General features: G+C 41.5%; 2 protein-coding genes across 2 annotated transcripts in view; both read left to right on the forward strand.

Moving 5' to 3' along the window:
* Positions 1–2,117: 2,117 nt before the first annotated feature.
* seh1l (SEH1-like) lies at positions 2,118–12,689 on the forward strand. The gene is made up of 9 exons (XM_083989192.1): positions 2,118–2,339; positions 3,060–3,110; positions 3,215–3,361; positions 4,561–4,772; positions 7,069–7,167; positions 7,305–7,445; positions 7,590–7,744; positions 10,078–10,231; positions 12,024–12,689. Exons 1-9 carry the CDS (start codon positions 2,229–2,231, stop codon positions 12,202–12,204), a joined length of 1,251 nt encoding a protein of 416 aa, XP_083845318.1. The 5' UTR covers positions 2,118–2,228; the 3' UTR covers positions 12,205–12,689.
* Positions 12,690–13,771: 1,082 nt separating this feature from the next.
* Positions 13,772–16,865, forward strand: part of cep192 (centrosomal protein 192) — a 31,170-nt gene continuing 28,076 nt past the window's right edge. Inside the window, exons 1-7 of the mRNA XM_083990053.1 lie at positions 13,772–13,866; positions 14,528–14,783; positions 15,136–15,246; positions 15,706–15,857; positions 15,975–16,036; positions 16,413–16,548; positions 16,650–16,765. Of these exons, the coding sequence (XP_083846179.1) occupies positions 14,611–14,783; positions 15,136–15,246; positions 15,706–15,857; positions 15,975–16,036; positions 16,413–16,548; positions 16,650–16,765 (750 nt within the window). The 5' untranslated portion in view covers positions 13,772–13,866; positions 14,528–14,610. The remainder of the gene's footprint in view (positions 13,867–14,527; positions 14,784–15,135; positions 15,247–15,705; positions 15,858–15,974; positions 16,037–16,412; positions 16,549–16,649; positions 16,766–16,865) is intronic.

Consider the following 16,865-nt stretch of genomic DNA (forward strand, 5'->3'; position numbering starts at 1 on the left):
ACAGTAATTACACAGAAATTGTCTAAAACATGATAAAGTGATAATATGTGTTTTAAGAGATTGCACAAATAGCCTACAACATATGAAACCATGTGTGAATCCTCACTGCAGGGCTTGTCTTTTGGACGCTTGAGTAGAAGGATAAACTTAGACCAGGAAACATAATTATATGCTTACATTCTCCTGCAGAACTAATTGCAATTGCAAGGGTGTGAAATGTGGCACCAGACCAGATTTAATGGTTGAAAATTTTGACTGTGCATTTTTCTGGGTCCTTGATCACACAATGGTAGTGGTACAGAGAGGTTAATATGACAGTCAAAAGAACAGTCAAGAGAAAGATATTTACAGTGACCCTGAGAGCTCAATGCACTGCAAATTAAAGCAGATATCAGCTTCACGGCCGTTTCGGCTAATGCTGCGTTCAAGGCAGGCTTTTGAAACCGTAAGTTACAGCTTCAAGTCACAACTACGACTTGGTAGCGTTCCAGGCAACCCGTAGCTCGTGTTTTTACCATCCTGTTGTCTGTGAAAGTTCCCTATAACGGCCACTCGTAACTTCCGACCCGTGAACTCGTACCAGATCGAACTGGTATGACTTCACAGGAAGGAAAAACACAAAGTACGAGTTTCTTTGAACGCACCATGAGTTAGCAGCCCCCGCCCTTGTCAGGCATCAATTGGTCCTTGTGCTACGTCACCACATTCACGCGCATCCCTTGGCTGCACACACAGCCCTTCATGCCGTTCTCTCTCCTCATTGGATAACACTTGTATCCCACAAGGAAAATTTTCTCCTCGGGTTACAGCAGAGCAGAGTGACGGAGAGACTCGTGTTTAGGCTGAAATACTTCATGTAAGTGATTGCTGACGGAAAATAGGACTATTTAGGAGTTATATTAACAAAAACATTCCACTGATATCTGCTTTAAGAAAACACGTGCAATGACACAAAGGCGCAACAAATTAAAAAACCAGCACCCACACGGCCCTTTAAGGAATAGTTTGGACATTCCTGCTGTACAACATGTGCTGATGCCGGAGTATGTAAGATATGGGAAGGAGAGGAGAGTATTGAAGGCAGCAGTAAAGCAGTGTTTAATTTAACCTCCTGAGTAGTTGAAGGAAGTCATGGCGCATCTGTTTGAGTTTCTATGTAACACAGGATTAATAGGAAGGATTTAAAGGGAAGTGTTTTGATGACTCTGTCAGAAAGTTCTCCGAACCCTTCTTTGGCATGATGGTGAGTAGAAAATTGGTGAATTATCGATTTTGGGTGAAGTATCCCTTTAAGTTATGTTTGCTTTTTTTTGGAAGTCTATATAGAAGTCTATATAGAAATGTGCGGCCCGTGGGCCAAAACCCCCCGGCAGAGGGTCCAATCCGGCCCTCAAGATGAATTAGCCAAGTGTGAAAATGAATAGAAGACAGAAGGGGCATAATATTGTTGAAATTGCACATCTGCTGCACTGTAGCAAATATTTCAGACATCTGCATGTAGGCCTACATCACGGCTAAGGACGGTGGAGCTTCAACAATTTGTTCAGCTGTGGTTTCTGAGGCATATTGCACTTTAATGATTTTATTGTATGTTTTTAGTACTTCTCTGCTGCTTTTCCCTTGTACTGTTTTTGTCTTTGTTGTGACGCAGCACTGCTCTCTGTCCGAGAGAAATTTCTCCTACGGGAGACTAATAAATGATTTTGACTTGACTTTGACTTTGGTTTTTAAGGGCATTATTACGATTTTCTGGAACATGAGCTTAATTGAAGCTTAATTGGAGGCAGAAATGGCATCTAAAAGTTTTTCTGGAGTAAAATTTTTCCAGAGGACCCCCCCCCCTTTTTTTTGTCCTAAAGCCATGAAAGAGCAGTTCATTAACTGTAAACATCTTAATAATGTAGGCCTACTTGTTCTTCTTTACACTAAAACAAAGAGAACATTTTTGAGTTCTTATTATTATTATGTTATTATGCTATTATTTTACTAGTCCGGCCCAGTTGAGATTGTGCTGTATGTGGCCCCCCCTCGAACTAAAACCAGTTTGACGCCCCTGCTCAACTCTGAGCTCTCGTCCTAAACTCCTGCTCAGTAGGAGGCGGTAAAGCTCCCCGAAATGAGTAGCAAAAGAAGAGGAAGAAGAAGAACACACACTGTTGTACACACACTACAGGACCCGCCAAACACACACTGCTCACACACAGTAGACACATGACAGGCCTGTCATCATGTTCGTAGCGCGTAGTATTGCAGCGGATCATAAAGATCTGATCCACGATGTCTCCTATGATTTCCACGGCCGGAGAATGGCCACGTGCTCCAGCGACCAGAGCGTCAAGGTAAAGTCACCTGAAGCCCCGGCATCGGTCTGACAACGTTAGCATTAGCTGTGACTGCTAGCTCCTTTACTTTCTTTTTTTTTTTTTTTAAACACCACTTTAATGTGAAAAAACCTTCAACTCTCTGTTGTATACTATTCACTGACTCCCGCGTTAGACCGGTTCCTGGCAGATGTAACATGGGTTTTATGATGCACGTCGTGCTTTTATAAATACAGCTATATTTGCATGAGTGTAGCTTGTTTGCTATAGCTGCTGTTCCTATAGCACATGACCTAAGGGAGTGGTATAGTAGCAGTTTTAATGTAAACACTACAGCACACAGCAACTACACATTAACATAATTAACTCCTGCATGTGGGGAATAACTTATCTATTTAGTAGCAAACCATTTATAAGGTCTAAAAGTAGAGACTTCACCACATTCAGGAATGCCACTGTGTGTATAAGGTTACTAGCCTTAAGATGTTGCAAAGTGAATTTGCAGTTTTGTTCACAAAAACATAAGATATATTACAGAACTATGTTTGGAAATGTGTAAAAATAACTGAACTATGTAGCCACTATAACTATATAGGCTAAGTATTTATTTTTCTGAGTTGATTTATTTTGTGTAGATCTGGTGTCACACCTGGATCCCTACTTAGCATATCCTTCCTCTAATTATAACATAGTATAGACAAATATAAAAGCTGTAACATATTATGTTATTCTCCTCAGGTTTGGGACAAGTCTGAAAATGGAGAGTGGGTCTGCACGGCCAGCTGGAAGGTACAGTGAACTACCCACTGCTGCAGTCTGATGCTTGAGCTTGTTATGATTGAAGACCATTGATTTGACAGGAGCTCCTCTTCTTTTTCTTTGGTTTTCTGCAGACACACAGCGGGTCTGTGTGGAGAGTGACCTGGGCTCACCCAGAGTTCGGGCAGGTTCTGGCTTCCTGCTCCTTCGACAGGACAGCTGCCGTCTGGGAAGAGATCGTCGGGGAGTCGAACGACAAACAGAGAGGACTGAGCCACTGGGTGAGTAACAGCTGTAGCACCTTTCTACACCAGCAGGACTAAACCTCAGAGACGCTCCTGTAGCATTCACAGTGACGGTCCTCACTTCAGCTGTGGTTATGACAGTGCTATTATTTCACCATACTGTTTTTGTGAGAGATCCACTGATGCCAGAAGGGACCCCATCATTTTCTTTTAAAGGGATAGTTCAACATTTTAGCAAATTGGCCCATTGCCCTATAATCCCTATAGTCATAGCAGTAGGTTCGTTACCTTTAATTGTCGGTGCAAGCTATTTTTAGAACGGCGGGGCAGAGCCGCAAGCGGCTCAGAGCTACGCTACAGAGGCTCATGGGATTTCTTGGTTTCCCTCATCAAACTTATCAAATACAGAATCCAACAACTCCAAAACGCTCTGGTGGACAAGTTGTGACCTGCACATTCACCACGTTATGAAATAATGCATGTTCGGGGCAGTTTTTTGGCAAGCAGTCCCTGCATTTGCCTCGAAAACAACTCTGTCTCGTAACGTTCTGTTATTATCTCATAGCGTGGTGAATGTGCAGGTCAAAACTTGTCCACGAGAGTGTTTTGGAGTTGTTGGATTGTGTATTTGATGAGTTTGATGAAGGAAACCAAAAATCCCATGAACCTCCTTAGCGTAGCTCTGAGCAGCTCACGGCTCTGCTCCGCCGTTCTAAAAATAGCTTGCACCGACAATTAAAGGTAACGAACCTACTGCTATGACTATAGGGATTATGGCAATGGGCTAATTTGCCAATAGGTTGAACTATTCCTTTAATATATTATTTTCTTTACACAAACAGGTGACAAAAACTCATTTTGCATTCATAAATAATTTGTCAGTTCATAATTGTTTGTTTATACAGTATCAATATGGTTAAAATGATTCTATGTGAGTTAAAAGCCGTTGAGAAAGAGAAGCACTACACTGATCTTCAACAACAGGTGGTGTGTGGTCGTTGTCAAGGTTTTTGTTGCTATCGTAGTTCCTGTTTTTACTTAGAGATGGAGAAGAGAGAGTGACATTGTAGCGCAGCAGTTTGTGAATGTAGGCAAGATTCAACTCCAACAGGAACTTATACAATAAAGGGACGAGACGTGAGACAGAGTCCGAGAGGCTGCCTGTTTCTGACCGCTGCATCCTTTTTGTTTTAACGCAAGATCTGATCCAAGTGTTTCATGTTGTTCTGTTTCAGATAAAGAGAACCACATTAGTGGACAGCAGAACATCTGTAACTGATGTGAAGTTCGCCCCCAAACACATGGGCCTGATGTTGACCACCTGCTCTGCGGATGGAGTGGTGAGGATTTACGAGGCTCCGGATGTGATGAACCTGAGTCAGTGGTCGCTGCAGCACGAGATCTCCTGCAAGCTCAGCTGCAGCTGCATCTCATGGAACCCGTCCAGGTCAGACCACATGTTTACTACTGTATGTCTGACAGTATGTGTTATATTGTATGTATTGTTAGTTTTAGAAAGTAGCATTGACATTTCTTTCTTATTTAAGTTGAGAGACAAAAAAGTACTTCTATTACTCAGCAGTTCCACTCTTAAACGGGATTTACAGTCCCAATCATATTACCTGTACCTCATCTACTTGGGCATGTGCAACCAGTAAATTTGCAGTTTGCAGTTTTCTGCTGAAACATGGAAGGGGCAACTCAAAGAATCTAGTATCTGTCATTACAGGTGTCAGGCCAATGTGTGTGAGGATCATACATGAAAAGGAATTGTGAATATTTGCTTTGCAAGTTGATTAACTTTGTGCTCCCTACATTTTCTGCTTGTGCTCCTAAAAGTTTAAGTAAAGGGCCAGTGCACTGTGCTCCTAGCAAAGGTCAAGTCGATATTTAACTTATTTCTCATTAATGTAGAAGCTTGCTATTATTTGTAGTATTAAACTGATATCATAGAATTAGTCACGTGCATATTAGAAATGCTTGCAACAAGCACACACTCTGACCAGCTGACTGTAATGAAGCTGTTCGTTGTGTGTGGGAGCTGAGCAGTGATTTAAGATTAAGTAAGTCTGACAGACAGAACATGTTATTATGTTTATTTAGTTCACTTTCTTAACATTCTGCTTTTCATGGTTGTAGATTGAATTTTTGAGAGATTATTTGTTTCATATATGATGAAGATATTTTGACTGACCCACCACAGAATAAAAAGCACAGGTGTAAATGATAGAATGATGATTACTGAAGTCATATAACTGTATTATGGTACCTTGTTAAGTTGTATTGTGCTAACCGACTCACTGTCACACTGTGCTGATTTCCTGGGACACAGTGATGACTCAAAGTGTCTGCTGTGAAAAAGGCCACTGTGTTTGGTGTGAAATCTCATAGTTTTCATCTTCTAGAAATCCCCCACTCACCAAGTTTCCGTTGCTCTCCTGTAACCTGGGGTCTCATTTATAACCGTTGCGTACGCACAAAACGGGGCTGAAAGTGGCGTACGTGACTTTTCACGCCAAGGTTGTGATCTATAAAAAACAAACTTGACGGGAGAATGTGCGCAGCCCTAAGCAAACTCTGAGCCATGCGTACGCATGGTTTGGAGGAAAAGGGGAATTGGCGACACAGACGGTGTGGTGGTGAACTGAAGTCAGACTCAGGAAATGATGATTGAGAAGAACAATTATGTTTTTATTATCGGCCGTCACACATTTAATTTCAACCCGTATGCGTTAGATCCATGTTGCCACGGTGATTTAATTCAACAGCGCCCTTATTTTGCATCGGACTGGTGTTTCAGAAACATCTTCTTAGAATCTAACTTAAAATTAAAAATCAAAATTCCTTCTCTATATTTAATCACCACCGTCTCTCCGTCATATTGTCCACTCCCAGAGCGCAGGAGGAGGAGAGGACGCCGCGGCTGCATGGGATAAATACACGGTGTAAATAACTATATGTTCCTATACTGTGTGAACATGATCGAGAGTCAATTAAATCTCAAACCCTGGAAAAAAAATCCAGTAATCGTTTGCACAATTGTTACATTCTGTTTTCTTGTTTTCAAGAGAAGTGTCATGTTTGATCATTCCTCAGAATGTAACTGATTCCGCTAATTATTCAAAGTTTTATCGATCAGTCTAATTACTGTAAATAATACAGCGGTGAGCCCCGTGCGTAATTCTGCACCACGGCACCGCTGGAGGAGAAAGGAGGGAGAGGGAGACCATGATGAATGGTTAATAACTCGTTTCAGATTAAAACTGTTGTCCTTGTTGTAAATGTGCCGAACCGGGTCCAGCATGTGAGAGGGCAGCAACAACACCGCGTGCGCTCTGAGCCGCTGACGCCGTTAACAGCTGCGGCAACACGTCACGTTGTCACTTTCACACCTGCAGCTGATTCACAACACCGACAGAACAAGAGCACGTCAGGCTCATTGACATGCAGATCACATTCATGTGGTGGTTTGCATTGACCATCTACGGTTAAAACAGGGCGTGTACAGGGCGGAACGTGGAGTGGATTCAGCTGCGCACACTTGTAGGAACTCTCTGATTTATAAAGGGAAGTTTGCCTGCAAGTGTGCATACGCAGGGCTTTATAAGTCTGAATATTTACTGGCGCACGCAAAACTTGGCTTTTGGGCGTACGTACACTTTTAGTAACAATCCCACGCACAGTTTTATAAATGAGACCCCTGGTCTGTGCCTTTTCAGTGTAAGACATTTGTCTCTCCACAGCTCTCGTGCCCACCCGCCCATGTTTGCAGTGGGGAGTGACGACAACAACGTAACGTATGGAGGCAAAGTTCAGATTTATGAGTACAATGAAAACACGAGGTAGGTGTTCCTGTGGTGCTGCGTATGCCACATAGAAATACAGCAACACAACAAGACATGGTGCTTAAACCAAAGCTTTTTTTTGTAAGTTTATCATGTTAATTGTTGAATTTTCTCCTTTGCCTACATTAAAAAAGGAAATATGCTAAAGCAGAGACGCTGATGACCGTCACTGATGCAGTCCATGACATTGCATTTGCTCCAAACCTGGGGAGATCTTTCCACGTCCTGGCCATCGCAACGAAAGACGTCCGAATCTTTAAACTTGTTCCCATGAGGTGAGCGATACAGATTTTTACTGTTTTACTTTCAAAGTCGTTAAAAGAAAGACTTATTTCCACTTTATATTTCAGTAAATGTATGTATAGAATCAAAAATGATGAATGAAATCTGATTTTCTGTGTCTTGAATCCCTGTGACAGGAAGGAGAGCACTTCTACAGGACCAACCAAGTTTGAGGTGCAGATCATGGCTCAGTTCGACAACCATAACTCCCAGGTGTGGCGTGTGAGCTGGAACATCACCAGCACCCTGCTGGCCTCCTCCGGGGACGACGGCTGTGTGCGCCTCTGGAAAGGTGGGAGCACTTGTCAGCTGCAGACAGTTGATAACTTCGTATTTATCCTTCCTATGTGTTACTGCACTGGGCTGTGACTGGAGGATTTTGACCGAAATATATCACTTCACCTCACTAATTGACAGTTGATATAAAAAGTTATACATAATATTAAAAAAAAATTATGTATGAAATCGTGTTCCTCACTGCAGAGTAATTATGAAGTTAACAGATGTCTCCTAAATGCCTCACATGCAGACTGTCTTGCATTGGTTGGCTTTTACCAGCTTAATTAAAGCACATGTGGGAGACATTCATTAATAATGTAATAATAGACACTTAGTGAGGATACTATTCTCATTGTAATTACTGTACCCAGCCATCTGTCTGTGTTGTGTCTGGGTTTGATTAATAGTGCAGATTAAACTGAAGCGTTCCCTCTTCTGCTTTTCCAACAAGTAGAAGATGAGTTTTGCAGTTTATTGCATATATGTACACACATCATGCATTTTGCACTACATGGAATTTAAAATTTTAAAGCCCCTGTACAGACTTTTCATTTAGTGTTGATTTTGGCGGCCCCTGTGGACGAAAGCGGCGGAATGAAGACTGCATTTCCCACTGTCATGAAGACGTTTCTGTAGATTTGTTTTGGAAATGTCGGAAAGAAGACAGGATTTGCTTCTTTTTTTTTCTTTTTTAGCAGTGTAATGTATCTATTTGTATCGTTTCGTCAGTGGTCCGACCCGACCATGCCTTCCAGAGGTATAGAATTAAACTACTTAGAAATAGTGTATCTTCACACTGATGGGCTCATTTGCTGTTATAGGTAACAGAGACTTTTGCGTATCCAGTTAAAAGCTCCGTACAGGGGCTTTAAGGAGAGCAAAGCTGAACGAGGGGGGTCGACAAAAACATTTTACTATTATGTGCATATGAGTAGGTGGGGGAAAAAAAGATTATCTTGTTATATGCAAGTCAAACTGTGGAAACTGTGAATAAGAATATGTAAGGACACAAACTGCCGATCCTGTGTGAATAAATACAGGTTTTGTCACAGTTTTTTGAATACTGAGCAGGTGTTAACAAATGTGTCTCCTGAGGTGCAGTCGTTTGGTTTTTAGAGCAAGAGGAGCAGTGGGGAGAACACCAAAGTACATCCCTAGAGGGCGCTAGTGCAGACTGATCCGTTGGTGCTGCTGGTTATGATTTTTCCCAGAGGCCTCACCTGCTGCTTCCTGTCTGTCAGGGAGGTGGTGATCCCCCTGGCAGGTGGAGGCAGCCACAGTCAGTCAGCTGGGAGAGTTCGGAGAGGAGGATTTTGGGATATACAGTATGGCCCCTGGGTAGTTGATGGTGTTGCATGATGTATTGCAATCCACTGACGTGTGTTTGCTCATATGGGAAACTTCAGAGGCCTCAGATGACACCAGTCTCTCAGATCAGTTGATGAACATAGACCTGAGGGTGAGAGGCTTGTTGTCACTGAGTCTAGGGATGGATGGATGGATGGATGGATGGATGGATGGATGGATGGATGGATGGATGGATGGATGGATGGATGGATGGATGGATGGATGGATGGATGGATGGATGGATGGATGGATGGATGGATGGATGGATGGATGGATGGGTGTTTCTCCTGGAGACAAAGATGTTTGTGGAGAAGGAGGTGACACCCACAGGTCTTTTAAGATCTATGTGAAAGTCAGCTAGAACTTGCTCTGTTTTGATCTCACTATATGGTTAAGAAATACAACTTTCTGCAATTTCTTCTTGTTTTAATAGGTGTTTTGATGAATTACTCTTGTTTTTCTACATGAAGGTTTTTATTGTACGTTGTAAGAAAAGTTGAAAACTTGACTAATATGCTTCACTTCACTTGAAGTCATTTTCTCCTCTGCTGCTCTGTGCTTGTGTTTACTTGTATCACTTCTGCTTTAATCTGTTTATATACATACTGTTATGATTTATCCCTAGAACATAAATCATTATATTCTAAAGATGAAGGTTGAAATCCCCATTGCCGGTCTCATACGTCCTATAGAAAGCTGCTGCTGCTCCTCAAATTAAATCTCTGGGAAGCGTTCACTGGTTTGTGCAGAAAGCTCGTGGAGTGATTTGTCAAAAGTTAAACAATTCCTCCCCAGTGACTCATGTACGGTAATCCTGAAGTGGAAACTGAACAAATACACATAAACAAAGTAAGTAGCAAAGACAAAAGAAGCGGAGAGCAACACCGAGTTGCTATTCACCTTCCCGTGTGTGTGTGTGCATTTATTTTTGTAAAGTGAAGTCAGCAGTCTGATCTCCGACCCCCCCCACCCCCCCTACCCCTCTGTGTGTCTCTGCAGCCAACTACATGGACAACTGGAAGTGCACCGGCATCCTGAAGGGAGACGGCAGCCCGCTCACCAGCTCGTCCGGTCAGCCCACGGCCATGAGCACCGTGGTGGGCTCCTCCGTTCAGACCTCCCAGAATGCACTGAACGGGATGTCTGCAGGAAGGTAGGTGGTGTGGTGCGCCCGACGACGCCACTCACCCAGGCCCGACCCCTCACCCCCCAAACCCAGCCCCCCCCTCCCCTCCCCGAGCCAGTCAGAACTGACAACTCATAACGCCTCACACTGACTGGGACTGCAGCTGCTCACTGACAAACTCCCGGGTCGACACTGACCCAATGTTGCACTCATGCAAAGAGCTTGGCTTCCAGCAAACGAGTTGTGGGCATCGAGCCTGTGGAGCCCAGTGTGTCATGGTGTGTGTATGTGTGTGTTTTTTTTTTTTTTTTTTTTTTGTAGGAATTTCCTCGATTTGTATCGATGCATGTTACAAGAGTGGGTTCATGTTTCCAATTTGCATTGGCTAACCATTTTCTTGGTATAGAAAGTAAAATAAAGCTGTTTATATAAATTTGATATGCGAGTGTTATTTTGAATGTTAGTTATTTTGGGATATATGATGAAACCATTGTGTAGTTGGGAAACAGCATCTTGTATATATTAAGAAATTTGATTCAGTTCAGCTTTTTAAATGAAGGTCAGTGAATTTTTTTTTTTTTAGAATCTTTCTCATAATTTTATTATATTCAGTCTGAATGTATTGCCAAACTCTTTGCTGAGCAGGACGGCTTGAATTAATCTCATTAACTACCTACATTAGAAAATGGTATCAACACATAGTGTGGGCATAAATACAGCCATTGACATTGATAAAGTGTGTTTTGTGAAAGAAGAAGATAACACATTCTTCCTTTAATAGATAACATGTAGAATTTGAGTAATAAAATGTGCGATTTCTCAGGGCTTTTGTTGATACAGCCTTTCTTCATCAGGTGCAACCAATAGTTAATGGTGTTAGCAAAGTGTAGTTGGAAACGTCTGTGTGAAGAGCATCATTTGAGGAGTTACAAAGGCTTTCTTTGCTATTATAGAAAATATGATATTTTAATATCATACTTGGGTATTAAAAGTGGCAGGAAACAAACTGCGGTTGAGTAAAAGCTCACTTTGTATGTGGCTGTATTTATGTTAAATATAATAACCTCTGGCTTAACAAAACCCCTTTATTTACTGTTTTTGATTGACCTCTGTAATCACTGCTAACCTGAGTAACATCAGATCAGTCCACCGTGTGATGTCAACTTATCTGTTACTGAATTATAATCAACCTGGCAACCACATCAGATTCTGTTCTTGCAGTTGGTGAAATGACTTTGCATAAATGTGTTTCTTGCGCTCCATCTTGTGGTTGACACAACTTGTGTGTGACATGCGGTTTGTTGAAGTAATGTGATATTGTACTGCTTGTTGCATGCAGGATTGGCAAGAGAGCTCCGTTTGCCCCTCCCCTGCGGCAGCTGACCTCTCCAAAGATATACCAGCATCCTGCACATTACTAATGTCTCTCCTGCATCATCAGCTCCCATTTGCCCCCGTGGTAATGCGTTTTAATAGCAAGTGTGTTGTCTGTCATGTCACCGATGAACCTACCCTGTTGAGGGCTTGATTTTGACACCAGAGCTGCATGGTTGTTGTGTTCACACATTTCACTTTTGTTTTGATCACAGCATGATGTTGCACTTCACCAGTGAGTCACCCCCCCGTTTTTAATAGACACCTTTTAAAAGAATAAACCTCAAGAGCACAAACCATCCTTTCCTCTTTAATTTCTCATCTTTACTTCCTTTCATGTGCCCCCACCCCTCCCACCCTCTGTACTCCATCGTCATTGTCTTCGCCCTGTCCATGTATTTGTCGTCTTTGTTTCCTTCCTTCCTTCCTTCCCTGGTTGCTTCAGGTATTTCTTTCCGCCTCTGGATCCTCCCAGAGCAGGGACCAGGTATGGTCACCTGCTGCCTCCCTCCTCCCTCATAGAGCACTGTGATGCTGAGCCCATTCAGCCTCAACAACTGGCTCTTCTTCCACACAGACTCTCCTCTAGAGCGCTGCTGCCCTTACCAGAGGCTGAAGGACAGTAGGCTAAATAAACAGGGACGTGACTGGGGCTGGCGACGAGCCATTAAACTACACTCACTTCTAATAAAGGCCTTCATTTTTTTCTTTTTTCTAGTCTTTCCTTTCTGTACAGGAATTGGAAAAGAATGATTTTGACATTTTGATAACAATTGAATAGCCTAATGCTCCGATTAATGAATGTAACGCTGCAAATATTTAGCTTTGTGTTCTAGTATTTCAAGTAAACATGCCTTAAAAATGTATTTGTCTTTATTTCCATGTATTTGGATCACTGACTGGCAATCTCCACCACCAATAACAGCAAAAAGTATATTTGTATGCTCACAGAGGTTTTAAAAAATGCAAAAATTGGAAGTTGGAATACAAAACAAAATATATAGAGATGTTACCCATGGTTATTTCCAATTCACATACTATCTGTCAAAGGTTTGGACACATGTTCTGCTCCTAGCCAGGTGGGAGGGCATGTCGCTGCAGGACGGAAGTTACTGACATATTTTAATGATGGTGAGGTTATTATATTTGGATTGTCAATAGCTGTAGATGAGTTTGTTTTAGGAAAATGAAAAAATCAGAACAACAGACACAGTCATAATATGATTTAATTTATAAAAGGCAGTTCTCATAATATCACTTTAGAATGGGGGAAAACATTGTGTATCATTTGTTTTGACAGAAAGGATAACATTTCATTTCATGGCTCACATGCCTCTCTGTCTCTGAAAAACTGGAATGCATGGGCCAGCAGCTCTCCCAGCAGGCAGCTGTGTGTTAACCAAGGCGTCCATGCAGCTGCTTTGCAAAACACATGCCAGGACTACACACAGGTCTGGCATCTTTCCCTAATGTTCCTCTGTATGGGAGAAAAATGTGTTTTGTTTAACCATTATGTTCTATTGAGGACAAATTGACCCGTCTTAAATTTATGCCAAAAGAAAAAATGATGTCAACCCAACTGTTTTTCATCATCACTGACTGAAACCGTGTCCCTTTTGGTCATGTTTTGTCGCTCTGTTTGGTGAGGCAAATGTGTTTTCTAGCCAGTGACTGAAACCAGTTTGATTCTGGTGTTTCAATTGTTGTTCGTCACCTGTTTTTGCTGTAGCCCACAACTTTTATTATAATAGGATAAAGACAGTTAACAATCAGTTTAAAATAATAAACATCAATGAAAACATGGTTTCATTTTATTTTTCCTTATTAATGCCACCCAGGCCTCTTTTTTTTTTTTTTATTGCAAAGTTGCATTGAATGGAATTTACATAGTTTACGTTTCTGTTTATTTATTTCTCATTTTGTAATCATACGTCAGTTCCAAACCGTACCAAAATGGTTTCATAGTAAAAAGTCATTTTTCTGAAGTCTGAAAATTAGTATCACCCTGTTTTTCATTCATCAACAGGCTGTTTTAGTATCCAGCAATCCAACATAAAGACAAAACCACCGACCAATCAGAACAGAGAGTGTCGTCCCTCTCGGTTGTCTTGTCCAATCAAAAGCGCTTTAAATTGCTTAAGTCCCGCCCCCTTGACAATGACGCTGAGGCGGGCTTCCTGCAGTTTCCGGGCGGGCGGTACTTGGGTCCTGTGTGCTGCGAACTGTTGAACTACTTGTTTCATATATGCCTGATTTCGAAGCGTGTTTGGGAAAACATACACATTTGGGTAAGTCGCAGTTGCAACTTATGAACGTCTTGCAACCGGTTTGCACAAGTTTTTTACAAAGAGGAAACTCGGAGTTGGATCAAAAACAAACGCTGACTCTGGGACTATTGAATGTGAGTTGAGGTTTCAACAACTAACGTTAAGATTTATCTCTCTGGATGATATGCACCAACTCTTTTTTTAAAGAAGTGGGTTACGTTAGCAAGTCGACGTTAACTTGACTACATTATCTGTAACTTGTCTTATTGGTTTGACTTTTTCCTCAAACTTTATAAAACAAAGACAGTGCAGTAAGCGTGCTGGTGAGTTTGACAAACCCACTTGTTTTTAGCTTCAAAAGTTAGCCAACCTAGCATAACTACCGATAAGTGATTGCTTACATTTGTTTTGTGTAGGTACGTTAGGTCAAACTGTATAACTGCGGGAAAAACAGACGTGTAAATACATATATTTACATTGTGCGTATATTTACCGGTGTGCATTTACTGGTTTTCATGGTTGTAAGAAGATGGCATCAAACAACTGGGCATTTTTAAACAGACACACACACTTTACATTGTTCCATCCATGTTTTGGTGCATTGTAAAGTTAACCTAACTAAATGAACGTGTTTCTCAGTGTAATACTAACTCCCATTGTCTCCTGTTTGTGTTTTTACCAGCCTTTACTGATGGGATTCACCTGATCTGAGGTCAAGCCACATTTGGCTGCTCCAACCCCCATTCACAAAAAAACAAACAAAACATGGCAGACAGTTTTTACAAGTTGGAAGATGAGGTCCTCCCCAGTTTCCTCTGTCAGTCTGTGGACAGCACCATGGGCCGTGCCACGCTGGGGAATGTGACCCTTGGTTCAGGCCCAGGACTACCAGTAGCTGCCTCTACAGTGGCGAGAATTAGACCCGGGCCTGACAACAGGTGGGAAGTTGCTGCTGCTACTGCTTCTGCTTTGGACTGACTGACTTTGTTTGTTTCATTTGCAATTTGAATGTGAGAATAGATACATAAATGATTCATATTTATTGTTTTGGCTTAGCTTGTTGTTGGTGTTAAAAAGGAAGCTGCTGCCTTGCATCTCTTTTTGGTGTCTGCAATTTTTTCCATGCAAGATTCAGGAACCACCCTGAGGATGGATGTCATACTGAGTCAGGATCCAGCTGTTAAATTTAGATTTTTGGGCACACTAACTAACAACACTTGATGTGACATTTTAGACCTTTTTAACAAGCTGTTTTGTGAACGCAGTGTGTGATGTGTTCTTGCTCTACAGAGAAGATCCTGGTGAGGTGTCGTATTTGGACGGCAGAGAGCTGTATCATGTCAACTCACAGTCGTCGGTTGATGAAAAGCCCAAATTTGCTCTCAGCTTTAAAGATGACATGTGAGTATGGACAGACATGCACTTTGATCATACTTAAGTATTTATGTTTTGCAAAGTTGTCAGTATTGTTTTGTATTAAGATTTTATTCCTGGAATTGTTTTGTATTTGCTGATTTTCCTCCTTCATGTTGTATTTTCAGAACTTGTTGACTTCTTTTGCATGTTTTAACATAATCCAGAAGTTTGTCAGTTTATAAGTAATTCTGTAAATCTTTTTTTTTGTGAATAAACCCATTTACTTTAGATTGTACTTTTTACAGTTATGTGCATTTGGCAGAGGAATTCAGCTGCTGCGAATCCATTTGAATTAAGAATCACAGCCTCATATTGTTCCTGTTATACTTGAGGACATTCATTACATTGATCTATATTCATTTCTTATTCCACCACATTTTTTTTCTCTCCATGTTACATTTGATCTGGTTTTAATTATATTCTTGACGTCACCTTTTGTCACAGGGACAGAGCGGATGACTTCATTGCAGCCCACCGTCTCTCAGACATGCTGGTGAAGATTAATCTTGATGAGACTGCTTCACGAAACCAAAGCTGCATGCCGGGGCAGCCGCCCACACACTCGGTCCACTGCTGGCCCACAGAACTCGGAACAGGTAAAAGCTCCTTCTCCTGTCTATGGTTACTGTTGATCTCTATAAAGACGAGTAATTCTTGTTATTAAAAATATTTTTTTAGTTGATGCTAATAAGCTTTCTTGTCTCTTTTGACAGATCTGTCAACAGGGCTTCTGACGCTTCCCCACTATGGACACACTGATATGACAGATGCAAAGGTACCTATCTTGGTTTCATATAGGTTGACCATTTTGTTTCTATTAACTACCTTGTTTGTCCTTTGTTTGTCTCATTATTTCTGGCTCATAACGTTTTCAACAACAAGAACATATTAGAAACTAAAGCTGTTTCACCCATTATAATACTTAAATCACAATTTCTAACCAACCATTTGGATTCATTTTACATTAAACAACTAAAAAAAATGCCTATTTCCTCCAGTCTCCCCTCGAGATGAATCCCATTTTCAAGCAGTTTTGGAATTATTATCAATAATTTCTGTGTTCACCGACACCTGCTGTCTCCTATTTTCTATAAATCTGTGATCATGTACCATTTTTCTTTTCTTTTTCCCTGCCATCCCTCCAGGTACAGGTGTTACCAGGTACAGCTGGGGAGGACAGCGCGCAGAGTGAGGGGATGGACAGCGACCATTTCAGTGGCAGCAACTCAAGCTTCCTGGCCAATGAGAAGCTCATGTCTGTGGAGAGCATGAACAGCGATATCACAGGTACGACTTCATCCGTTTGTCCTCTGTCCAGTTTGTTTAATGTGCTTATTTTTTACATTATATTTTAATTCTGTCTCGTATTCTTCTTGTTTAATTCTCAGATGATGACGCTGATTTGAACAACCTGCCTGACGATGAGCTGGAGCTGTACTTCAATAAGCTGGTTCCTCCTGCCATGCAGAGAGGCAGAGTGGAGGGCCAGGAGATCCCTTCAACAGTAAGATTGATTGATTGCTTGCTTGCTTGAAGTGTTTATTTCGAATATGAAAATAAAATAATAGAAAAAGAGAATAAGATAAAACGTTTAAACATGAGAT

Source organism: Trachurus trachurus (genome assembly GCF_905171665.1).
Source record: "Trachurus trachurus genome assembly, chromosome: 16".
NCBI classification, from domain to species: Eukaryota; Metazoa; Chordata; class Actinopteri; order Carangiformes; family Carangidae; genus Trachurus; species Trachurus trachurus.